Source organism: Zonotrichia leucophrys, chromosome 2, assembly GCF_028769735.1.
Source record: "Zonotrichia leucophrys gambelii isolate GWCS_2022_RI chromosome 2, RI_Zleu_2.0, whole genome shotgun sequence".
NCBI classification, from domain to species: Eukaryota; Metazoa; Chordata; class Aves; order Passeriformes; family Passerellidae; genus Zonotrichia; species Zonotrichia leucophrys.
Genome location: NC_088171.1, coordinates 5,027,622 through 5,054,162, shown reverse-complemented (window position 1 = coordinate 5,054,162; position 26,541 = coordinate 5,027,622). Strand labels below are relative to the sequence as shown.

Below are 26,541 nucleotides of genomic sequence, written 5' to 3'. Positions count from 1 at the left end.
GTGGAATTCAGTCCAAGATTAGCATTTGAACTAATCAGAAGTAACTGAAGACTCTTGCTGTAGTATGATGTTTACTTCTGTCTTTAGGGGACTGAACCCTACTCCTATCTCTTTTCTCCAAACTTTTTGTCCCTCTCTAAGCCAGGAAAACTGCTCTGCCTGGTAGAGAGCATAGGAGTGAAGGGGTGGATGCAGCTCAGCACGCCCAGAGCATGAAGTCTGTTTTGAAGGGACTCACAAACATTTTTTCTTCTTTTTTTCTATTTCTTTCCTTAAACCTGCATTATTTCTTTCTAATAGTGCTACCATCAAGTTAAAAGACTATTTCAACAGAGGTGCTTGATACAATATGAGTGAGAAGAAAACATTCTGTGTTCTGCCACAATGCCAAAACCCTCGTTCAGTTTTGGGAACTGCTCCCGTGTTTATCTCAGAAGGCTCCAGGATGACCCGAGGTGCAGTGCTGGCAGCTGTGGGAAGGAGCCTGATTGTGGCTTTCTGAGCATCCAACTTGTGCTGTAAAAGCTGCAGCCACACACTGCCCTCAGGGAAAAGCAGAGCAGATGGTTCTCCCGTCCCTCCCACCTGCCACACTGAAAGACAGACATATCTTTTGTTCTACATGTGTAGCTCAGGGCCAGAATTTGCAGAGATGATTGCCTACTGAAATGAGTCTGAGTCAAGCTCTTGAAAGGAGCACAGAGGACAGTGAGATAAGTTTTAAGGCATTTTTAAGCTTTTTTCTCTGAGACAATAGATGCAATCCTATTGAGGCTGGAGTCTCCAGGTGGGACCTTACTGAAGGTGGACCCACTGAAGTTCAGGATCTCCTTGTTAGATCTCATGGAAGATGAAGCCATTTATGGTCTTCCCATAAGTAAATGTCTAATTAAAAGCCGTGTTCCCTCATAGTCTTTACTTCAACATGCTAACTTGTAAAAAAATACCAAATTCCTTACTTGCTCAGGCTCCCTTGAGGCTAATTTTTTTCTGAGAGGAAGAGCTGGCAAATGCTCTGACGGAAAATAGCACATGGATATCAGACCCCCTTTATTATCTGTTTATGAACCTTTTTTGGTTGAATTCTTGACCCTGCTGATTCTCTCTGACTCCACCATCCCTTGAACCAACAGTTCCCAGAAGTTCACTATTTACCATGTAGAAAAGTATTTTCTTTTATACTTGATTTTCTTTATCCATTTTTTTCTTAGTTTTAGTGGCAGGTCTTAGTCCTAGCACAATTTGATGACTAACAATTTTGTATTTATGTCATCATGCCTCCCCTAGACACTCAACTTCTCTGTTATTACAGAGGCCAAGAGCTCCCCAAGAGCTACACTTAATTGTAATTAGTGGTCAGATCTAGATCAGCACGTATCAACCGCCCACGACATCGTTTGCACTCTATTACAACTCACCACAGCTCGAGTGAATGCTGCTTTTTTCTCTTCTGGGCTGGAGGCTTTTCCTCTCCAGACATAAATTTTGAAGCCACCTTGGTCTAAAATGTAGCAGTCCTGAGGTTAAACCAAAAAAACAGGAAACAGAAAAAACCAAATGTGAAAAACTCTGTGCAGGAAATGCTCATCATTTGTAGCTCAATCAGGTGGATCCTTGTTGAAGATTTAAGATAGAAGCATATCCAGCTCATTTCTGAGCCTTGCAGAGCTCTAACCCTGGTGCAGACATTACCAGAGGTGACAGAGAATTAATTTCTTGGTTTAGAAATGGAGTACAACTATTAATTAATTAATTTCCATGGTTTATAAATGCAGTACAACTACCACCAACCCCACTGGGCAGGTTTCACAGGTGTGGGCACACCAAGCCCAGGCTGCTGATTTATAATTTGAACTAGTAAAGTATGTATTTTTCTTAGGCATTGCTCAAAACTGTCTATTACCAAAACTGTCTAACACCTCAAAGGAGGTGTTCTCAAACCAAAAACACCACCAGCTCCAAAAGGGGCCAGGAGAAGTGTACACTGAAATATCTACCCTACCCTGCTGCTCCCTGCATTTATGCCCAAATCTGAATCTAAAGGAGCAGGAAAGGTCCAAGTTAGACATGTTCTGCATGAATATTTTGTCCTCATTGATATCCCTGATCTGAAGCTCAGTGTTGCATTGCTGTGAAGGAAGCAGGATCCCGAACCCAAAGGGAATGAGGGGTGTGCTGAGACCGTCCCCATGCAGACAGCTGGTGCTCCAAACACACTGTGGGACCAAAGGCTGCTCCTTTTGCAAACTGAACTATGAAAGAAGAAAAAGGGCTTCACGTGTCTGCAAAGGGAGGCTGAGATTTTAACAAGGCTGACATCAGGATGCAAAGGGGAGCGGGAGCCTTGCGGCGCAGTGCTGTGCTGGAATAGGCTGGTCTGCACTGCAGAGAATTAAGGATGAGCAATTCTCTGCCAAATTTCAGTCAGAGGAAAAGCCTCTGTTTTCTGAAAAACTCTGCACAGAGGGTCTGTCAGGAAATCTCCTTCCAGGGTGGGTCACTGAGACCAGCCACTTGCTGTGGCAGGAAAACAAATCTCCCTGGTTTCGTGAGCAGAGTATTTATTTGCTCTGGAGTCAGCAGAGGGAAGGCTATCCTTGCTCATCAGGTATTAAGAAGCCTTCATTCCATCTGGAATTTATTCCTGGTATGCAGCTCTCCCTCACTGTGATTGCCAAGCTAATATAATCCTTGGCTCAGAGCACCAATTTGCCATCTCTTCTTGGAACAGCTTCAGCACACCACCTACCTCCGGCTGCTGAGATTGTAGCAGGGCTAAGCTGTCCTAACCTAACAGCAGGGCTGAGCTCTCCTAGTGATGGAAGGCCTGATAATTTTCAGGAAACAGGTGCTCAGCTGAAAACAAAGTGAGCCACAGCCTCCTTTTCTGGCTGGAAAGGCCAGTCTGGCTTTGTCTCACCTCGTGCTGCAGCAGATCCTGTGTCAGGGGCCGGGTGGCGATCTCCTGCACCACCAGGTCATTGTCCTTCTCATAGACACTGCAAGACAGAGCCACCGAGCTGAGTTAGACCCCACAGAGCCCCCTGTGACAAGGGACAGGGTTGGGAGCACAGGACTCACTGGTAGAGCCTGACGTTGGCTTTCTGCAGCTCGTCGGCTTTGGTGTCGGGGACGGCGTCGCGGAGCTCCCCGCGCCTCTCGCCCAGCACCATCCTCATGATCTGCATCAGGTCTGGTGAGTCCCTCTCGTTGTCAATGATGCCAATCTGAGCACGGCCGCCCCTCTCGCTGTCCCTGATGCTCCGAGCCAGAGCAAGACCCTGCACAAGGACCCACAGGGGTAAGTCCTGACACACACCCCACACCCAGCAAGCCCCAAGCAGTGACTGAGAGCCAACAGCCCCAGCCAGGTTACCACAGCTCCCTGAAGCACCTAGTGCCTTCCAAATTTAGCTATTAAAGAAGCAGATATGTTTGTAATGCCTGATTATTAATTAACTCGTAGGAAAATACTGCTAATTGCAGTCACTGCTGATGCTGCTCCCGCAGGGCACATGGGAGGAGGCACATGGGAGCCACAGGTATGTGGGAGCCACAATAGGCACTGCCTGCATGTGACTGTGCTCCAGCAGGTCCAGTGGTCCCCTGGGATGGTCTGGGGGACAGATGAACACATGCTGAGGCCAACGAGGCAGGATGCTGCAGAGCTGCAGGACCCCGGCCGCCCCACGGTGGCATTTTACATTTAAATGTTTCAAGTGTTCAAAAAACGTGGATGTCTTCTGTGAAAAAAGCAGCATGAAATGTCAAGCAGCTAATTAGGCTGAAATCTCCATCTTCAATTGATTTTTTTTTTTTTTGTTCCCATGACTCCTACTGCAATAGCTTTGAAAGACTCCTCTCTTTATCTCCTGTCTCTTTATCAGACATAGGAGATGACCTGCTTGAGGCCTGAGATGAACCCAGCAGCCACGAACCTGCTCCCCCTCCCGTGTTGAGGATTGCTTTGTACCTTCTTCAGCACCAAGAGGATCTCCACTGTGCCCCAAAAATGGCATTCCCTGGGGAGATTCCCTCTCTCCCAGTTCATCAGGGGACACCACACACAGGGCAGACCCATCTGCCTTTTAATATTATAATGACCACAAGCTTGGCCACCAGCTTTGCTGATAACCTGTTGCTGTATCTTGCTTTACTAGATCTCTGTATCTTGGTTCCTGTATCAGTAAAATAAGGGTAATGATCCCTTTGCAAAGTGCGTTAACAGCTATAGATGTGACCTATCAGCTTGTCTCATACTGACCAAGCCAGAATTCCCTGTTGATGTTGTAAACAAAAAATTAAAATTAATCTACCCTGGGGTGGTTACTGAAGCTAAACCTACTGGAGCTGCTGACTTTCTAATCCTATGCCATGCAAACAACAGGGCACAGAGGGATGGAGATGAGCTCCAGAGGGAGCTGGATGACTTTCGGGGGCTGGAACTAGAGAGATGCCCTTGGCTGCCTGTGAAATGCAACCTGAGGCCAGGTCTGAAGTGGAGCAAAGCAATTCCATGGGCCTCTAAAACCAACAGATGGGCAAGTAGAAAATTTATGATTATTTGATCATATCTATGTTGTTGATCATAAGATTTTCACTGTGAAAACACTATGAATTTTTAATTTTTTTTTCCCTAGGCATCAAAAAAAAGCCAGATTAAGCCAAGTGTCTTTTGCCTGTACTCACCCTGGATTTCTCAGCAATGCTGCAGCTGGGTCCATTCCACTGGATCAGCACTTTACCAAGGTCCAGCAAGAACACATCTCCCTTGTTGAAGCTGTCCCAGGAGAGCGCTACCTGTCACAGGGAAATGAGAGAGTTTGGCAAAGTGGGGAGGATGAGGAGAGCTGCAGGTGACAAGTCCCAGCCATGGCAAACCTGTCCCTGGGGATGTAAGAACAGGTTTGCAGAGACTCCTCATTCTGCTGGCACTCAGCTCCTCACTGAGCACAGTGCTAACACCAAACCCTTAAGTGAGGACTTGAAAACTGTCCTGAAATACAAGTTCTTGAGCAGAAATGAGATACCCACCAATAAATCTGCTCAAAAATGAGAGTAGGAGCAGGAGAGGGAAGGAGAAATGATCCATAAGAAGAGCAAGGTCTTCCTCTTACCTCTGTGGCTGACACGTGCTTCTTGCCCTTGACGTGAAGGAGACGCTTGATGTTGTACATGTTGGTCTCCACATGCTTAAATCCTGAAGCCACTCCTCCTTTCTTGTAGCTGTTGTGCAGCAGAGAATAAAGAGTTAGAGCTGGTTAGAAAATACCTTCCCCTCTATCCTCTGAGAACATCCCAAGATTTTGGTGGCAACTGAAAAATCTGGAGGCAAAATAATCTCAAAGTCCTAAAATTGCAGTGGCAAATACTGTGCTCCTCACTGCTGTTGATGGTCCTTATCAAGGTGTCTGTCTGCCTCTTATGGGCATTGTGTTGCTGCTGTGCACACAATTATAGAATCATCAAACCATTTAGGTTGGACAAGACTTTCATGATCATTGATTCCAAGCATTAAACATCCTGGGAGAAGATGAACAGGCAGGTCAGGAATGGAAATGGAATTGTATCACAACCAAACTGAAAATCCCATTGACCATGGCAGTGGCATCCCAAAGTTGAAATATTCCATAAGCATTCAATTAGAATATAAAACAAACTTGGCAGAAAACAAACTTCCTGCTAAAATTTTGTTTTCTTCAAAATAGCTGTTTTATTAAAAGCAGCCTAGACAGGAAACTGTGGCCAGAAGCAGAACAAAACTGTAAACACATACAGGACACTGTGTTTCTCTCAGATTTTACCTCACAATTTTTTTTCTTCCATCCCTGAATACACACTGTGCAGCAGCCACTCTCAGCACTGTCATCACTTCATGTCACAATGTCATCCCCTCTCTTGGGACAACTTTGCACAACCATGAGAGGGCACAACCCCCCACAGAAGTTCCACAGCATTTTTAATGTTTTTTGGGTGAGTCTAATCCACTCTTACATATCCTAGACCATTTTAGAGAACAGATCCCTTGTTCACACTGCAGTAATAACTGACACAATGCTATTTAGGGGGAAAAAGGGGACAATTGTTGATTGCCGTTTTTGCCATGTGGGTAATTGATATATTTTAGGTGGAAGGGTACTGGCTATTGTAGGTGGAAACTTTCCACTATTTTAGGTGGAAAGGTACTGGCTAATGTGGTCAGAAATGTGACTCACAGCACTCTAGACTTGTTTGGCCCAGCTTAAGATACCCACAGAAGGATGCTGTGGTGATGAGTCCACCTGCCAAGATGTGGAAAGAGCTTCCTTTTATTTCTCATTCTGCCTCATACTTCCTCACTGACCGCAGGGATGTGGTTTAGACCCAGATGAATTCTAATCCATGCTGATTTCAGAGGAAGATAGGTTTCCAGACAGACTGGTTTTAAGGGTCTGATTTTCAGTCCTTCATTGTCCCCTACTCATCTTCAAGATGAGGCTAAAAGCACTTTTCTCTCTCAGAAAAGTTCTGAGGAGATTCATGAGAGGTTGTTGAGATGCACAAGACAGAGACATCCAGCCAGACTGGGATGGAGAATATTGACCCAGGATCATCTGAGTTTCCTTCAGCTGTTTGAAACCAAAGCACTCAGGCTGTTTATCGCCAATGAAGACCTCCCTTGGAGGAAGCAATTGGAGTCCTTCCAAAAACCCCAGAGTGAGCAAAGACCCTGGGATTGGATTCAACATATCAACATATCATATATTCAACAGTATCTTTTGGATGACAAAAGTTCAGTCACTTTTTCCTTCCACTTCAGGAATATTACACCCACTATGAGCCAAATCAGCACTTCACTGCAAGGTGGATATTAGTCTGAAGTGCTCTGAATGGGCACTTGAAAGTCTGTGGAGGAGAGGAATGAAGACCCAGAGGTGAACAAAAGGGATGTTAAGATTCATTTACTGCAAAAATCTGGGAAAATGACCAATGGAACAGAATGCCACGGCTCCAGACTGAATAAGTAATTCCTTCAAAATGGGAATTCTTTGTTCTGAATTTTAACCACCACCAGTGCTGATCCAGGGAGGTCATTCTGTCCCTCTACCTGGCATTGGTGAGGTCCCACCTCGAGTGCTGTGCCCAGCTCTGGCCCCTCAGCTTGGGAAGGACCTTGGGACACTGAGCACATCCAGAGGGGACAGCGAGGCTGGAGAGGGGCTGGGAACACAAACACTGTGAGGAACCCCTGAGGGAGCTGGGGGTGCTCAGCCTGGAGAAAAGGAGACTCAGGGGTTGTCAGAACCCAGGACATTCCTCTGGCTGTCCTGGAGGACTGGAGACCCTGGCAGGGGGCTCAGAGACCTTGGCATGGAGTCACAGACACCTGTGTTTTTGATTTCAACCCATGGAAACAATTACCAACTTTGTGTGAGGAGTTACAAGCCACAAGGGTTTGAGTAGAATGATGGTGAATTTATCACAGGGTGAAAAAGTAGAATTTTGGGTATTTAGAATGGGGGTTCAAGAGGCAAGATGGAGGAGGAATCTAGGTATGTCCTGTCCTCCTTCTTCTTCTTCTTCTTCTTGTCCTCCATCTTCTGCTGTGATGGTGGCACTTTTGGATTGGTTTAGAGTAGAGACAGACTGTCTAACATAGGTGATAGGTATTGGAAAATTATTGTAAATTAAGTACACGTAGTTTTAGTAGAAAAAGCCAACACCACCCCAAGGGCGGTCAGTGCGCCACAACCCAACCTGCTGGACAGACCTCAGCAGGTCAGAAAGACAATGCATTAGATAAGAGAAAATAAACAGCTTTGAGAATGAGAGCTGAGGAATCTTGTCTTCTTCTTTGGTCTCGGGACTGGGAAAAGAGACTTTCTAACACCTCAAGGTCATCTTGACACCAGAGACCTCATCAAGGGGTGACCTCATCACTCTCTACAGCTCCTGAAAGGTGCCTGTGCTCAGCTGGGGCTGGGCTCTTTCTGTAGCAGCACTGACACAACCAGAGCACACAGCCTCAATCTGCACCAAGGGAAATACAGGTTGGATAGTAGGAAAAGAAAGAGTGATAAAGTTCTGGAATGGCTGCCCGGGGAGGTGGTGGAGTCCCCATCCCTGGGTGTGTTTAACAAAGCCTGGATGTGGGGATATGGTTTAGTTGAGCTGTTGGGGCTGGGTTGGACTTGATGATCTTGAAGGTCTCTTCCAACCCACTCATTCTGCGCATTCTGTATTTCTCACATTTTTGAGATATGGATGTCTCTGAGACTTAGAGAGAAGCAGAGGGAACCCCAGGGGCCACAGCCCACCTCGCTGAGGGTCACTTGGCACCACTCACATGATGCCGTGTCGGAAGTAGCTCTGGAAGGTCTCGGACTCGTGTCCCTGCACCTCGCGGTGCTGCACGGGGCTGCCCCCGAGCGCCGCGTCCAGCTGTGTCACGTACACGGCTGCAGCGCCCTGCTCGTCCTGCGAGGAGTCCTGGCCAATCCAGTAGTGCAGATCCACAGCGGTGCCACGGGAGCTCCTTTTGGTCTGCAAGAGAGGGGAAGGACAAGTCCAGGTGAAGGCACAGCCCATTTTTGTGTTGGAAAACAGAGTGACCATGGAAATTCCCAGTTCTGCCTTTCTCCTGGCCAAGGGAGAGAGGACAGAGCCTCAGGTACTCCCTGGGAGCTCAGCCTGGAGCTCTCCTTATTCAGCAGAGCAATTTATGGGTTTGATAAACTGAACTGAAGGACGTTTCTGTCTGATATTCTTTTATAACTCCTGTTATCAAGGAAAACTGAGTGCCCATCCCTGAGAACATTTTTGTGTCAGAAAACCAAGTGACCATGGAGTCCTTTCCCAGTTCTGCCTTTCTCCTGGGCAAGAGGAGAGAGGACAGAGCTTCAGGTACTCCCTGGGAGCTCAACCTGGAGCTCTCCTCATCCAGCAGAGCAATTTATGGTTTTTTTAAACTGAACTGAAGGATGTTTCTGTTTTATATTCTTTTACAACTCCCATTATCAAGGAAAACTGAGCGCACGTGCAATTAATGTGTTCAGCTTGTTCTACAATGAAAACATTTTTGTGTTGGGAAACATTTTTGTGTCGGAAAACAAAATGACCACAGAGCTCTTTCCCAGTTCTGCCTTTCTCCTGGGCAAGAGCAGAGAGGACAGAGCCTCAGATACTCCCTGCTCTCCTCATTCAGCAGAGCAATTCATGGGTTTTATAAACCAAACTGAAGGATGTTTCTGTTTAATATTCTTTTATAACTCCTATTATCAGGGAAAACTGAGCGCATGTGCAAATAATGTGTTCAGCTTGTTCTGCTGTCGTACATTTTGATATTAAGACTTTAAGCAGATTCTTCTCATAGGATATCTTTTGAAATACAATGCATACTGCTATTTATTTGCCTGGAGATGCTACCCTTGCTTTCTTGTTGTTGTTCTCACAGCACATGACAGAGCAGCACAAACTGCCTCAGAATTCCTGCTGACTTGTAAAATAGACATAACTCCAAATGAAGCTGAGCCAGTGTGTGCATGCTGGGATTCATCTTATTACAGAAAACCCCAGCAGCCTAAAAAAAGGAGGCAAGCAGGCTGAGAAGAAGGTGTGCTCGGTGTTATTTGAGTTGTGCCAGTTATTCTTCTGCACCCACTGTGTTAAATCCCATTGTGGACACCTGGGAAAGGTAATAAAAGCTCATTTTATAAGCTGGATTTGACGCTAAATTCTGTTTATTTGCTTTGTGCAGTGATACCACAGTGAAACACAGCAGAAGGAGTTGAATAAAATGCAGCTCTGTTCCTCAGGCACAGATAATTAATTTGTGGAAAAATCACTCAATTTAATACATCGCTATTGAAGATGATCAAAGTCCCATTGTCCCACGGACAATCATTATTTGGAAAGGCTCCAATAAAGAAGCAGAATGCACAGATGAGTGTTTTTACCCTCCTGTCTTCCAGGGAAAAGGAGAATAGTGGGCTGATGAAGGGCTCTTCTGCCTGGGGAAGTTGTTGTAACAGAAGTTGAGCATCAAAATCCATATTTACACTGCCAGCTCCCTGCAAGGACTCCAATATTCTGTTCTAAACTCTAGTTTAGACTCTAGTATTCTGTTCTGTTCATGGGCCTGTAACTCAGGCTTTCAGCACTCTGAAGGGACCCTAGAGGCATGTGTGTGGGGCATTTGAGCAGGAGACACATCCTGTGCTGATATCCCAGCCTGCTTTCCCATCCTGGCACACAGAGGATGTGCAGCTGGGCACTGTGGGGCACTGGAGGTGTTGCTGCCTCTCCACCGACAGAGATGTTTGCAGGAGGCACACTCAGACCCAGGAAGTGGGAAAATGCCTCTGGTCTCCACCCTATGATGGGTTTGGGTTCAATGGGACCTAGGTTGCTTCATGCAGGTGAAGAGATTTGCAAGGGATTTTAGGAGGTGAGTGTAACACATCATCCTCCTGCCAAAATCTGAGACCACGAGGCAGTTTGCACAGAGCACAGCTGGTTCTCAGCACTCCTTCACAACCAGCTCAGGTAGCTCTGCACCAAATTTGGGTGGGGCTGAAGTGTCCTTATGGGGACATGGGATGGGCTGCAGAGCCTCTGCTGCTTACGTGACACACGACATGGAGCATCCTCATGGCCCACATCACCTGCTAAAAATGAGACTCTCCAGCTGGTCACATCCCACATCCCCCAAGGACTCCCACAAATCATTTAAATGTGGTCCTTGATTGAGTTTTCCAGGAATGTACTGGTCATTTTGCCATGCCTGGGCATGACTCAGTTGATTGGAAGATAAACACTTTTAATGAATTACTAAGTTAACTGCTCCTCTGAACTTCTGATTTACTAAACAGGCAGTGTTGTCACAACAGCCACGTGAAATTCATCATCAGATCCATGATTAGATGGTGAGCACATATGCAAAACCACTTCAACAGTGCTTTTTCCACAGGACAGGTAGCTAGGAACCAAGGCAAATCTAAATAAAAAGGGTTGAGCCAGTTGCCCAACAGAGAGCAGTGTTTGCTGTCTTACTTACATGCAAAATGATGTAACAGTCTCCTTCAAAAAAAGTCCCATAAGCTTTTTCAGGTACAGGAACCATCTTCATGTTCTGTAAGGAAATCAGAGTTGGGGTCACTGCTAAAAGTGAAGAGCCAGCAGTTGGTGTCTATGAAACAGGACAGGCTGGGCTGCACAAAGCACTGAGGTGACAAATCAGGGTTTGGAGGAGGAAGAATCAGGGCTGAGTTTCTGAGCAGGGAAAAGCCACTTATGGAGGAAATATTCAAAGTACTAAGGAATGAGAATGGAAAATGATCATTTTGCTTGGACAGCCTGCAAGTATGTTGTAGTGTCCTTGCCCTTGTGCAATCCTGTAGATCTACACCTGGGGTCCAGGCTGAAGTGCTCCAGAGCTTGCATTTGTAGGGAATTTCCCTACTTTTTTTTGGGGGGGTTACAAATGTTATTTATTTTAATTTCCCTACAAATTTTTAATTTGTAGGGAGTCTCTCAGGAGAGTGAACACATCTCATCCTAGATTTAGTTGTGGGCACAGTTCTTTGCTCAGTGCCCATGAGTTTTCCTCAAACTTTCAGCACTTTATAAGGATAACCCCTCTGCTAGGGGCTCAGGGCAACCAGCTGAGAAAAGACAGAGCTGAGGACACTGCTGGTCCCTCATCCCTCCAGACCCTAATTGCAGATTTCCTCTGGCACAAGTGCATAATTAACCATGCATAATTAGCCGTGCCTGCCCAGCACAGGTGCCTGGCTGTGCCACCCAGCAGTCCCCACGCAGCTCCTGGGCTAGAGCTGGCTCTGAGGTTCCCTGAAATTAGAGCCATGCATTCTTCTGCTGGCCTGACTTGTCTCCCAGCATACCAGCCTGACCCCTGTGAACCCACACAGCTCTAATTACAGATCCTCTGGAAGCAGCACAGCGCAGTGCTTTGCAGAGAAATGGAAAGGTGAAGGCTCTGTGATATTTGGAATATGGTTGTGACCTGTTGAATATCACTTGGAGATGTTGGAGCCTCTTCCCACTGCTCCCCTGAGGGGATTCTGCACCTCAGTCTAAACCCACTCTCATTGCAGGGGAATGATTTTGGTGAATTGGGGCAGAAAAGGCAGAGCTGAGCACAGCTTGGGTGCAATCCAAAATCAGATACCACCACCAGCAAAAAGGCAAAATCACAAGCTGCAGGATCTCTCCTTAAAGTGACACAGAGTAGGAAAGGCAAGGAAGAAGTACAAATAGGCAGAAAGAAAGAAGTACAAATAGACTCCATGGAATGCCTTTGCTGCAAAAATCTGTGTCTTCCCCATGGCATCTGCTGGTGTGGACTAAGGATCACCCATCTTGGTGAAACAGGGATTTTCTCTGTGTTAAAGCAGCCTTGCACTGACTCCAAAAAGGGGTGAGAAAAGCCTCCAGTGCTGGAGGAATGACTTCAGTCCCACCACATTCCTGTTTCCTTTGTAAACATTATCATCTCTGTTTTACAGAGCAGGAAACCACAACAATAACACATTGAACATTTCATGGGGAAATACTCAGTCTGTTTCCCGCTCTATCTTATCTTTAGGACCCTCTTTTCTCACACAGATTACTGCAAGAATTAATCTTCCTTGAAACATAAACACACATATGTGCAGAGGAACATGTGCCATGACTGTGACAGAGGACATGTGCCATCCCTCTAGTCCTACCTCTATGCCCCATATCTGCAGTCCCAGCTTCCTCTCGATGCTTGGGAGGTTTGTGTCACCTTCTGTCATCCTGCAGGCTGAGCTAGAAGGCAAAGGAAGAAGAAAATCCAAAATAATTATATAATTAGATACAACAGTGAGTGTGCTGGGTTCCTCTTGCCATCAGAGCAGGTTTAACACAGAAAAATCCATGTTTTGAAGTGTCTCTGTCTCTGCTATTAACACTTAGGTGGGATGAACCCCCATTCCCAGCTATCCATGGTCATGAAGGGCCAAGCAAAGTGCAGGATCCCAGCCCAGCAAACACTGATAGGACAGCGTGGTTTGGGTGGGGGATTATTTTCCCTGGATTTGAACACATGGAAAGGATCCATTTGGGATCATGTTGCCTGGATTTGAAGAGGTGGAAAGGATCCATTGGGGATTATTTTCCCTGGATTTGAAGAGGTAGAAAGGATCAACTGGGCTGTTGGACCTGACACCAGTACTGGTTTGTTCCCACCATGGCACGAGGAGTGGAGGAGACACAAGAGGACCTCCAGGAATCCTGTGCCCCCCTGGGCCAGTCACTGCAGGTCAGGTCAGGTGAGGTCTCCTGGCCTTGGGGGAGCCCAAGGAATGAAGCCCTTCCACTTCAAGCCAATATTCAGGTGTAAATTCAGACAGGGATCTCAGGGCAGGGCACCAGGCACACAGAGTGAGCCAATCAATAAGCAGAATGTCTATTTTACACAAATCCCAGCCTCTCCCTAAGCTCTGCTGCCTCCATGGGGAAGCAGCAGGTTTCAGGTTGCCCACACAAAGGTGTCTGAGGATATTTGAGGCAGTTTTTGTGTCTTCAGCTGCCCCTCTGATGGGTGGAGGCCTCTTATCCATCCTCTATCATACCCACCAGTTGTGGGGGAAAAAAATGACCATCCTTTAACTATGTTCCCTGATCCTACTGCTGAGCTTTTTGCCCAAGAAACAGCTTTAGAACCCAGCTTGTTTACTGGGAAACTTCCAGAAAGAAATTAAATCCCAAAGCAATGTCCATAAAAACTTGGAGTTGGATCCTATTGGAGCCAGCTCCACTGCAGTAGCCACGGGACAGGCTGTGCTTGTGCAGGGCCACAACCCACACCAGCCTTTCTGTGAGCCAGTCCTGCTCACAAATCCAGGCCCAGCCTCCAGAGAAAACACAGCTCAGTGTTCTCCTGAAGGTGGGGAAGAGCAGAGCTGTGATCCCTGTCAGAAGGTTTTTATTGCTCGCATTACGAGCAACAAGTGCTGGTTACCCTGAAGAGGTTGAACACTCAGGAAGAGCACAAAAAATGCACAAAAAATGCCACAGGCAGGAACATTGGTCCATCCAGACATCCCAGACCCTGGCTCAGGCAGCAGGGAGGTGCAGGTGTTTCTGGGGGTGTTTTGAGCACAGACCCAGCACCTCTGCCACCTGAGCAGGCACAGCCTGGCAGGGCTCAGCAGCAGGAGTCAGAAGTGCTCATTCCTTCCTGAACACACAAGGACTGCTGGAGACTGAGTCCATGAGGCCTCAGGAACACATTCAGCAACTTTCAGCTCCCTCTCTGGTCCTCCAGAGAGCTTCCAGGCAGGAAAACAAACAGCAAGGACAAAATAAGATATTTTTCACTTCAATTCCCAGAAAGGTGATTGACACCCACGCAGATTAAAAGCCAGATCCAGCAAGATATTTCAGTGTCCACAGAGGAGACAGACACTGCTCTAAATGGTGTCCTGACTCACCTACAGCCCTGAAGTACAGGGCTATCAGGAACTAAATGAAAAACATGGTCTTAGTTCAGATCTTTAGTTAAAAACCTCTCCTTTCTTTTAATATCATATTCGAAAGTTCCCTATCAAAGAAAATCCCAAATGAAGCCTCCTTCCCTCAGCTATCTTTTCAATTTATTTAGGGGTTTTTCAAAACAGGAAGAAACTGAAACCAAAGCCAGAAAAGACATTTTTATTTGAGGGCAGTGGAGTTTTTTAGCACTGCTGACACTTCTCCCTGTGGAAGGCAGCAGGCATCTTCCTCTCCTGCTCACAGCTCAGGAAAGCAGCAGCTGGCCAGCTGTGAGACACAGCTGGATTCCTGCTTCTCTCAGCATCCCAACCTCTCCTGGAAAAATTAACCCAAAGGACACTGAGATTCCTCTGACAGCCAGCAGTGCTCCACAGATAACAAACCAAACATGTCTGACTGAAAATGAGGATCTCGGATCTCCTTCACTCCTGGAGATCCTTTCTCCATCTGAAAGCTCATAATCAGTGCTGAGTCCCCACTTTTCTGAGAAATGGTGTCCCTCCCTTCCTCCTAAGAGCTTTAGCTGGGGGAGTGTGAATCACAGACAAGGCTGGCTGTTTCTTCGGAATTTCCAGCTTCTTTCAGCCAGTGGCCAAGTTAGAAATAATAGGAATATGACTTATATAATCAAGCAGCTCATTTCATTAATGATTTAATGTGGAGCTTTAATCAGATGATCCCATAATTCAGCTCCTGTCCAGACATGAAATCTGGTATTTATGGAGTGAAATCTTCCCATCTGTGCTGAAATTATGAAGGGCAGAAACTTTTAGAATTTAAAAAAGAAGAAAAAGGGGATGTTAAGAGTCTTGGGGCATTCACTGTGGGGTTTCAACAGCAGTGTCTGGGGCAGCCCTTATCTCAGTCAAACCAGTTTTGCCCAGCATTAGGTGAAATGCAAATTGGCAAGAAGTGTGAGTCAACCACCTCAGGGGCAGGAATTCACCAGGGAAAATCACTGGTTATGGGATGGATTTGCCTCCTTGGGCAGACACAGCTCTACCTGTGAGGGGAGGAGAGAAGCACTTCTAGCTCATCTCTCTGCTCCCACATTAATACCATGCAACTACTCAATTTCCACCTCCAGGGCCAGCCTCTCCCATTGCCATCATTTCCAGGGAAATCTTCCTCTCTGCATGGGAAGAGGAGAAAAGTTCATCCCTTGAAAGTGGGCTGGGAGGTGGCCACAGCATAGCAAAGGCAGCTTCTGGCTTGGAGCTGCTCTCTAGGTCATCCCCACTTGTTAAGGTGCTATAAATGAAATTGCAAAGGTATCCTAAGTTGACTATATGATGCTTTTATCCCAAATCATCTCATTCTGTCATGTTGAATAATAAGTTTTGCACCTTTAAGACTTGTTCCAGAGAGTGAAGGGGGGACAAAAGAAGCACAGTGTGTTTTCAGACACTGCACTCACTCCTCCACATTGCTGCTCCTGGGCTGTGTTGTCTGTGGATGGACAGACAGCGGGACAGAGCTCTCCTTTGCTTTTAGTTAGTTTAGCTAGCTGAGGCAAAGAAGTTCCCTGGACTGAGGTTTTTTCCGTTTTCTCTGGCCCTGTTTAACCTGTTCTGGACTGAACACCCAGGGGAGCACCGGCAGCTGCACCTGAGGCCCACCAGGCCGGGCCTGGCCTGCGACATTTCCAGCACTGAGGGACTGATCAGAGACTGAGTGAGCTGAGCTGCAACCCAGGGAGGGACTTTCTCAGTTTGTCATCTCTTTTGGAGTGGCAAGGGGGTTTATTGTTTAATATTGTTTAGGTTTTTTTCCACTTTTCTCCAAGGAGGTATCTTCTCCCGGGCCAGTTTCTGAATCTGCTTTCCTAGAGAAGCCCCTTTAGGGGTTCTCTCCCAAATTTGCCCTGAACCAGGACAAATGGTCAAATGCTGCTCTTGACTGAGGGCAGAGAACCTGGAAACCCAACATCAGTGGCTGGCCCTTGAGTGGATGTTACAGCCAGGAGCACCTGGAGCCTCCAGAGCTAAAATCAAAGCTTTTCCTGGCACAACCCAGGCAGCAAAGCTGGTGGGTGAAGGCAGATGGGTCTCCCTTACACCCACTGCCCTTTGTGCACTGCCAAAATTGCTACTATAGGACACGAAACAACATAAGTGCACACACCACTGCTCTCAAGGTGAAGAAAACTCTAACATTTATAGTTTTCCAAAAGTGACAGTGGATTGGAAGGTGAAAGTGCCACTGGAAAAACCAACAGTCCATGAAATTTTTCTTCCTCTATAAAAGAATGTAAAACAATAAGTTATTTATATAAAGTGTGTGAGACAGTTTGCTACAAGAATGTAAACATCAGAAGGCTTAGAAAATCTTAAAAAATCAGGGTGACACAAAACCACAGCAGCACTCCTGCTTGCTAAATCCAGCCCTCATCCCCTCTCCAAGCAGCACAGCACAAGGAAAAGCTTCACCTTCAGGAAGGACTTCATGACTAATTGAGTGTCAAGGTCACTCCCAAGGCTGGTTAATGATTAATGGCTGGGGTGGCAGTGCCACCATCCCTGGGTCAGCTCAGTCCATGATGGAACCCAGACCCTGCCGGACATTGCTCCAGGCAGTCCTGGGCTGTTTGGGTGGGGAGGAAAAAGCCAGGACTCAGAAAGGGGACAGGGGAGCATTTCCAGCTCCTGAAGCACATTCTGAATCCAGGCTGCTTTGGCTGGCCTGGGTTCTGGCTGTAGTCACAGTAATAAAACAGCCCCAGTTAAATGACTAATGCTCTGTACAGCTCTGGGAAAATAGGAAGCAGCTGTGGCTCCAGCCTTTCCAGGCTGAAAGGCCTAATTATTGGGAATACTTGGACTGGCATTAGATGAGGTAAAGCAGGGGCTGTTGAATTGCTTTCATTGTCTCCACTACAGTTGGGGATCTGGGCCCAAGTAGGTGCCATTTTTTGTTTGAGGACAGTGGTTGACTCTTGTTTTGCCCAGAGGAGTGAAATTCAACACTGGAGTTCCCTCCTGTGGCTCACCAGCTACAGCTCAGGAACAGTGACTGTCCAAAAGTTCAGCACTCAGCCTGGATAAGCTGTCTTTTATTTCTCTGTTCCAAGAGGAGAAAAAGCAGCTTTTATACCACAGGAAAATCATGGCTAGGGAGGGCCAGCTACGGGGCTTGTCTGGTCTCTCATGTTGTCACATTTAGAGCTGTAAGACCTTTCTCCAAGCCATGCTGGATGTGCTGGAGCCTGGTGGGGAGGGCAAGGAACAGGATATGAATGGTGGGGATGGGAAAAGAGGAAAAAGCACAGCTCAGCTAATCCTCCTGCTCCAAGTCCTGTGAGATCCAGGGTCAGGAGCTCAGTGTAGCCCCCAGTCCAGGGCCAGGGCTCTGCCCAGACACGCCTGGGTGACCACAGAGAGCACTTCAGCCTTCTTGGAAAGAGCTGTTGCCTGGCAGCTAAAATTACGTAAAGCAGGCCTTGAAATAAGATGCTATTTCTGATCATGGTGGGCAATTAAACATTGGAACAGCTTATTAGGGAAGCTGGCAGGCTTGGCTTTACTTAATGTCTTTGAAATGAGATGGGTGAGTGGCTGGGCTCAGCTCCTCAGGCTCTGTGGCCAGGAGCTGCTGCTCAGGTGCTGCATTTCCAGCAAGCTGCTCCTTCCCATGGCTTTGGCAATAAAACAAATATTGGAGCGGCCCTTGTGCTTCAGCCATCTCCACCAGTCAGAAAAGATCCCCTGTCCATGCTATAGGATCATCAGGATGGATCCAGAAATGGTTTTAAGGGTTTTTTAGACTTCAGTAGTGCTGGCTCAAAACCTGAGATGGGGCATTGGATGGGTGAGCTGAGATTGGGCTCCTCTCCTCGGGGCTGGAGACAAGGGGACTTCACTGGTTCAAGTGGGGCAGGATTTCCCCTTTTTCCATGAATGGCTGCCAGGGATCCCCACACCAGGAGCTGCCTGACACCACAGCAGACTGGAGTTTTCTGTTCTTTGCTCATGGGCTGGGATGCTGAAGTTAATGTGAGTGAGGATGAAAGGGCATGGGATGAAGAGAGGGTTTAATGTTAATGATGGCCTCTCAAACTGTAAGTGCTCTGCAGCCCAGGAGAGGTTTCAATTCCCTATTCAGTGCATTTAAAGGATGCAGAAAGCTGGATTCACCTAGCCAAGGAATCCCTCAGGCTCTGAAAGAGCAATAACCATTTTGCCCTGTCTGAAAAGAAGCTGACCAGTGTTTCTGGGACCCAGCTGCTCTGTCTCTTTGTGGGATCTCAGCACCTCAGGACTGAGGTGCCGAGTCACCGAGACCACCCTTGGGGGGCTCGGGAGTCCTGGAATGTTGCCAGAAGTGTCTGGTGGCTGGACTTTGATCCTACACGGGAGACGACACCTGTATGAGGATAGGAGGGTTTCACTGGGGTGAATGGTGAAGGGATTAGTTAATTAGAGGGTGAAACACAGGGTTTAGGATTTCTGTACAGGGGGGTTTAGAGAAGTAAGATGGAGGAATTGGGGCGTGTCCTGTCCTTCTTCTTCTTCTTCTCCTCCATCTTCTGTGGTGATGGTGGCACTTTGGGATTGGTCATTACTAAAAGTGCACCGGGCAATAAGGGTGAAAGGTATTGGGGAAAAATGATAAATATTGTATACGCAACTTTGGGTATAAAGATAGGTGACCGCCCGGAGGGGAGGGGAGTGTGCTCATGGCTGGCTGCTGAGCAGACCTCTGTCGGGCCGAAAGAAAATCTTTTAGATAAACAATTAATAAACACAGAGACCGAAAGAAGAACTGAAGCCTCTTCTGTTCCTTTGAAACGCGGGCTGCCCCAAGGCCACCCCGGGCCTTTCCATGCCATCCAAACAGCCGAAAACCGGACATCTCTTGAACCCTGGAAATTTACCCCATCTCCAACCACCAACCCAGGCCCTACAAGAAACAAACCTCTGGCTTAGTGTGACTTCTCACAACCTGTGCCTTCATCTCCTGGCCACTTCTGGCATCTCAGACTTAGAGGCTGATACTTGGTCATTCCCAGAAAAGCACTGAGGCTGTGAGCTTCACGTTTCAGCTCCTCCTGAGGATGGACTTTGCACTAATCCTCCAGTCCCCCCATTGTTCCTAACATAAAAGCAAAGAGCACAAGGAAATACCAGGCTGCTGGGAAATAGCCACCTTCACAGCTGCACCAGCCCTCAGTCTGGATCTCATCTCCCTCTTCAAATTCCTGCTGATTTAGAAGGGAAGGCATCTCATGATTTATCTCCTCTGACTTTGACTGCAGCTGTATTTCCACCTGCCATAAATTCTAGCTCAACACCTCACTCCATCGAGGGAATGCTGTTCATCCCTCCACACCTCTCTTCATGATCCCCCTTGTCCCCCTCTGTTTATCTCACTGCTGGTGCAGTTCCAGCACCCTGATCTTTAAGCAGATGGTCTTGGGAATCTGATTTGTAAGAGCAGATTGTTTTTCTTTCCCTCAAACTGCTGCTATTTCTGAGTATCCCCTCTAAAATTTTACCAGCTGAGTGCTTGTCCTGGGAACGATGGAGCTGCATTGTCCCAGCAAACTTCTCACAATGCTGGAACAATGCACTGACAATTAAATCAGAACTTTGACTTCAGCCCCAGCTCCCAAGTCATGTGGTCTGAGTTTCCACATTCATCAGGCTGGCTGTGGAGCCCAGAGCTCAGCTCTGGCCAAGGTGGGGCTGGCAGGGTCCCCTTGGTGTCCTACAAAATGTCACAGCACCCACGCAGATCCTGCTGAATTCTTTCCCAGCAAATCCCTTCTTCCCCAGGATGTCTTGGAAAGCAGGAGGCTCTTGCAGGCAGGCAGGCAGGATCTCTGCAGGCTGAGGGCAGCCCTGAAAGACTCAAAGCATTCCCAAGCAGCTGCAGGAAGCTCTCCCTGAGATCAGCCCCTGTGACCGATAACAAACTCATTGCTGTGCAAACCCACCTCTCTGAAGATCCATGAGAAAGAAAAAAAACAGGCACAAGAAGCTGTTAAAAACTTTCTGCATTGTGCTGGTGTGCTGCCAGGTGCATTTTTGCCAAATAATAAATTTCAGCTTGGTGCACACCTCCTTCAGAGGTATCCATTGCACCTCCAGCCCCTCTCCGTGGGGTTTGTGAGTCAGCAGCAGCACGGAGCCATCCCAAGGGAAAGGTGAGCAGGCAGCTTGCCAATTCATCAGGAATAAATCTCCCCTTTCTTTTAGATCTTTCTCCTCATGAAAGGGAGAGATTCCTGGCTCAGGACCAGCCCTGCATCCAAAGGCAGGGCTTCACGTAGGAGATGGACACAGAAGGAAAGCAAAGCCATTTTAATTGCTCTTCCTGGTTTCCAGGGAAGGGGTTCAGGTTCTAACTAACTCCTAATTACTCACCACCTCCACAAAAAAAAAAAAAATTACCACCCTCTTCCACATCAGCATTTTAACAGAGCATTGTTTAACCCCATGGCTGCAGGTTAAATAAAACCAGAGCTGAGACATCAGGGAGGAAAGTATGTTTGTTCACAAGGGAGCCCCTGCTCTTCAAAAGCTTACAGAAAGGAGAAAACCTCAAAAAAATTACATTTTCCCAGGTGAAACTGCAGGAAAGGCCACAGCGGCTTCCAGTGCAGAGCCTGGAGGAAGGGGAGGAGAGGGGGTTAGAGACTGGGATTTATCCACCTTCTCCTGGGTGTCAGCTGCATAAATCTGAGCAGGGCATCCCCTGGGTGGTTCCCCTCATCCTGGTGCTTGCTCTAGGGCAGATCCAGTGAATCTTGGACAGGAAGGACTTGCTGTTCCCTTGGCCTAACAGGAAAACCCCTGGGGAAGAGCCCAGCTTGCCACTCTTCCCTCCTGCTCCCCCAGAGTTTGGGGCTCAGTCCCATCCACTGTGCCACAACATTCTGCCAGCATGAACTGAGACAAATGCCATAAATAAAATCTCCTTTAAACCCAGCTGCCAGTGCCCACCAGGCCCATCCTTCTCAAAAACAAGCCTGAGAGTTAGAGTTCTTGCTGCTGCACGCTAACAGTTTTATATTTATTGTATGAATTCACACGTGCGTATGTGTGGAAGATCAAAAGCAGCTTTTTCCTGGTGCACAGTTTAATGAGTGCACTTGAATAAGCCCTTAGGACCTTTTTTGGTGGTGATGGAGCAGGGGAGATGCTCTGCCTCCACTCAGACCAGCTGGAGAACTGGTTCCAGAGCATTGGCTTCCCAGTGGAAAGTGGAAGCAGGTTTCAGTTTTGTCCCAGTTCAGATCTGCAAACATGACATCAAGCTTGGGAAGAGAAGCCCAGGACTTCATTAAAAAACAAAACCAAAACCCCAAGCAGGTTTCCATTTTGGATTGCAAATGAAAAGCCCTGGACCTCAGCAGGTGCTCTGTGGGTGACTCTGCCCTTCCATCTCTGGCCCAGTGAGGTGGAAAAGGTTTATTCAGGCGGAAGTTTTGTTTCTCAAGCAGCAAAGGGAAGCTCATCCCTTGTGAGTGCTGGCTGGCACAACTCTAACTAAAGACAGCTGACCTGTGTCAGAACAGAAGGGGACCAACTAACCAGCCCAAAATTCCACTGGGATGGGTGCTGGGCCAGCTGTGAGTTGCCTCTTCTGAGCTTTAAGGTCACAGAATCACGCATCCGGGACAACCTTTCTCACCTGAAGCTGCCAAGAGGAGTTTTGTGTGAGCACCAGCAAGGGAACCAGGCATCTGACAGCCTGGGATGGGTGGGATAGCAGCAAAGGGCAGTAATTCAGGCTCTGCACACTCCCAAAGGAAAGATGGGTACCCAGACAGTCTCTCTAACCCAAAAAAGAACACAATTTCCAGCCCTGCCTGTTTCCTACCCTGTGCAGCTGTTTTTGTAAGAAGTTTTAAATAAAAGGCCAGGCACAAACCTCTCCTTTCATCCCAGGGCATGGCAATAGGACATTTTTAGGTAGAAGAGGTCAACTGCTGTGAATAGCTTCTTCCACAGGAGCTGCCCAGGATGGAGCCCAACCATGCAATTTAAGGTCAGTGTCACATCCCTGATGTGGATATAAGGTAATAACAAGTTCCACTGTCACTGTACCCAGCTCTGCCTCAGATAAGCCTGAAGAGGCTCAGATAAAGGCAGATAACAAATGAGAGGGTTTCTGTTACAACCAGAGATCCTTGGAAATCAAGGCAACTGAATTGGATGCACATCACCTGATGTGCCTGGACTTTCCAGAGTGAAAGATGCCAAAGACTTTAAATGATAATATTCTCCCCTTAAATCATAGTATTCACCCTTTTCTGCATCCCTTTCACACCCAGAATGGGTGGAAATACAGTAGAAATGTTTAATCAGCCAGGATAAACCATAATTAGGCCCATTTCCAGGGTTGTATTGTATGGAGAGCTCATGAGAGGAGAGGTTTTACTGAGTTGTGGGAGAGTGTTTCCCTTTGTGACTGAAGGATCTGCTCCTCTGAGGGGACAACAGAGGATGAAGAATAAATGTGAATAAACAAAGAGATATTTTGGGTGTGGTGTGGCTATCCTGGGGTCCTTCCTTGGGCAGATGGACATTTCACATTGGGAAAGCCCAACCTGAGCCTTGTGTCAGCCCAGTGAGAGCCTCACAAGGCTGACACAAAAATGTCCTGAAGGAGGGGCCTTGAGGAGGGTCAGTGGTGGCACAAGCGCTCCCCAGGGGTGACCAAAAAGCAGCTGGGGCAGCACCAAGGTTTTGGCTGTGCCCTGAGCTCCCTTCACTGCTCTGAGCATTTCAGGGCTCTGCTTCCAAGTGGGTCACAACATATTTAACTCTGTGGAAACTGAGGGAGGGCTTTTGGTCCAGTAGGATGTGCCCAGCACACAGCAGAGCCCCAAGCATGGGCCAGGTGTCCAAGCTCCAAGCCAGCCTCCTCCTTAGCTGGAGATGGATCACCACAGGATGGGTGCTCCATAACAGCAGAGACAACAACTTCCATGTGCAAAGTGCAGAAAAACTTGCACAGCTCTGTGGAAAAGGCCAGGAAAACACTGTGAACATCTTCAGCATCCCTGGCCATGCAAGAGCAGGGATTTGTTGACTCAACCTAAGCAGAAGATACAGGAGGAGGCAGGAGATCAGGGTGGCACTGCTCACAGCCATGGCACAAAACCTTTGCTCCCAGCTGGGCGACTTTGGCAAGTGCTGCCTCAAAGTCGTGCCTGGGAAAAAAACATCATGAGACCTCTGTGTCTGCTGGAGGAGGATAAAGGCATCCTGTTTGTGCAGGGAGGAGGAGGAGGAGGAGGGGAGGCTCACCTGGCTGTGTCAGGAGGAAGGTGAGGCAATTCGGTTTTTTCTGATTTGCCTGTCCTTGCATTGCCTTCCACCTGGCATCGCGGGGGAACGGTAAAACCCCGCGGAAGAGGAAAGCCAGTGCCCTCTGATTGTCTAATCTGCACTTTGCAGGCTCTAATCAGCCCATTTCGCTCACTGTGTAAAAAGCACCTGAATGATTCACCATCTCAGCGCTGCTCTGGCGGGGCCAGTTTGCTTCAGCTGCTCTAACACTTGTTTACATCTGCGTTAGGGCAGCCTTGAATAAGCGTGAACCTCCCACAGATGCTAATTCATATCAGCTCTCCTTTGTGTTAAATATTTATGTTCCTAATAGGCACGCCTAAGAAAAATACTGGCAAGTGAGCCTGCAGCTCAACTGCATTACAACTCAATTTTATCTCAGTGCAGCTCGCATCTGGAACGAGCAGGATCAGAAAACATTCTATTTGCAGAGCACAGCAGCCTGGCCATTAGCAATCTGTCGATGAGATGACAATAAAACCCATCCATGAGAACTTCCAAAGACTTTCCGTGGCTGCCTGGACCCATAACTGCACCCCAAAGGCAGCAGAGCTTTTGGAAATCCCCACGGCAGCAAAACACAAAACAATCCAGGCCCAGACAAAGGTTATGCACGAAATCAAAGCCAGGCTGTGCAGAGGCTGAAGGAAAAGTTTTGTCCTCAGAGCTGACAGGGAGCCCGGACGGGTTCTTGGCAAGCTCAGAGCTGCTTGTTCCATCCCCAAACGATGTAAATCAGGGTGGGCTCCTTCCAGCAGACACATCCTGCTTTGTAACAGGGCAGGATCTTTAATTTTTTTTTTTTAATTATGAAACATTAATTTTTTTTGTTACCATCCCACATACAAAGTCATCAAACAGTTCTGGCCTCATTAAAACCAGCAAGGGTGCAGGAGCTCGCTTACCTTGCTGCAAAGTGCGCGCTGTCCTCGCAGGTGTCCCCTCTCCACCGAGCCCAGCGCCTCCTTCTCCTCCCCGCCGAGCTTCAAGGCACTTTTGTTCACTGTTCTGCTACCTTGTCAGCCGGGAACAGCACTGTTCGGAAATTCAATCCTCTACTTAACCGCAGAGACACTCCTACCCGGAGATCACACCCATTCCCAGGCTCACAGAGGGACAAAGAGGGAGCCGGTCCGGGAGAGTTTCAACCAACTCTGTTTGCATCCAATATCCCCTGCTCTGAATTCCCTGAATGGTGATTAAGTGCTGCTTTCATTAAAAACCTGTTTTGTCCAGGTTAGGAGGGCACAGGAGGATTTTTTTCCTCTTTTCTCGGTCTCTGCAGGACAAAGCAAGGTGTGGTGCTGCTCAGTGTTAACCCTTGGGGACAAAGAGTTCCAGCTCCACTCTCTGGCTCTGACTGTCCCCAGAATTCTGAATTCTGAAGTCCCGAATTTTCGCAAAACTGTTCCAAGGGGAAAAGTGCTCGGGGAAGATCCCTGCTCTTCTTCTCCCTGCAAGGCCGAGCTGGGTGAGGATTGCCCCCAGGTTTAGGGATGTAACAGAGCATTGGAGTGTTTAACTGGGCTGCCCTCCCAGGAGAGCAGTAATGATCAACCAGGCAGCCCCAGCAGGGTTTGCTGAGCCACTTTCAGCAGCACAAAGCTCTGTGTGTGGACACTTACAGCTCATTGCTGAGAAAAAATTTACCTGTGAAGGATGGCTGTAATATCACAGCCACTGAATGCTGGCTGATTCACTGGCTGGGGATTAGCTGAGGAAAAATCATCTCCTGGCATTCCCAGCTGCTCCTCCCTGCCATGTGCAGGGTGCTGCTGATGGAGGAACATCCCTGTCTGGAGAGGGAACCATGTGGTACCTTGTCATCAGCCACCAGCTCTGCTTTGGGGGCACCCAGGGCTGTGTCCAGGAGATATCTGAGGATGGAGACCTTTGGGACACCCAGGGCTGTGCCCAGCTGTGCTCTGCATATCTCTGAGGAAGGAGATTTTTGGGGAGCCAGGGTTGTGTCCAGCTGTGCTCTGCACATCTCTGAGGATGGAGATTTTTGGGGGAGCCAGGGCTGTGTCCAGCTGTGCTCTGCACATCTCTGAGGATGGAAACTACACAAAACCTCTCAGGACTGGCAGCTGTCCAAGGCCTTCCCTTCAGATACATTTTTCCCTTGTCACTTCCTGAATTTTCTAGATTAGCCCCCACAATCTGAAACTAAATATGAATCAGCTAAACCAGGTGGCTGAATAGCTTTAAACCACAGATCCCACAGGTCCCATCCACTGGCCACTGTCAGACCTCAGGGAGCTGTAGTGGGAGGAGTGCCCAAAATACCAGTGACACTGCCTGCAGCCTGGTGTGCCACTGACCACAGAGAGCTGCAAACCAAGGTGTGGCTGGACCTGCTTGTTCAGCCTGGGTGTGCCCATTTCTGAGAGGATCACTGCAGAGGTCTCAGTTTCACAGTTTAAGATGCAAAACCAACTCCTCACAAGTGATTTCACCCTTTATGTCTGCAGGCTATAGCAATTAAACCTCTAACAGCCTTCACCTTTTATTTTTCATTGTTTTCATGTCATTCTTTTCATTTCACCATGCTGAGAGTGTTCATCTGTTGCAGGGGACAGAGGAACAAGGTCTTGTGTTTCCTCCAGTCCACAGAGGATGGGGACCTGAAGCTGGGTCTGCTTTCATCTTGGGAGCCCACCCTAAGCCCAGAGCTGGCCCAGCAGTGAGATCACACAGCAGCAGATCTGGTGGGAGGCAT

The 26,541-nt window shown here is 47.8% G+C and overlaps 1 protein-coding gene across 1 annotated transcript in view; it reads right to left on the bottom strand.

Annotated features, from left to right (window-relative positions):
* VILL (villin like) overlaps positions 1–24,892 on the bottom strand; it is a 39,199-nt gene extending 14,307 nt beyond the window's left edge. The window contains exons 1-9 of the mRNA XM_064703832.1: positions 24,725–24,892; positions 12,711–12,792; positions 11,036–11,110; positions 8,327–8,523; positions 5,118–5,226; positions 4,690–4,800; positions 3,082–3,281; positions 2,921–2,999; positions 1,419–1,517 (exon numbers count right to left, since the gene is read on the bottom strand). Coding sequence (XP_064559902.1) covers positions 1,419–1,517; positions 2,921–2,999; positions 3,082–3,281; positions 4,690–4,800; positions 5,118–5,226; positions 8,327–8,523; positions 11,036–11,110; positions 12,711–12,779 — 939 coding nt within the window. The 5' untranslated portion in view covers positions 12,780–12,792; positions 24,725–24,892. The remainder of the gene's footprint in view (positions 1–1,418; positions 1,518–2,920; positions 3,000–3,081; positions 3,282–4,689; positions 4,801–5,117; positions 5,227–8,326; positions 8,524–11,035; positions 11,111–12,710; positions 12,793–24,724) is intronic.
* Positions 24,893–26,541: the final 1,649 nt, after the last annotated feature.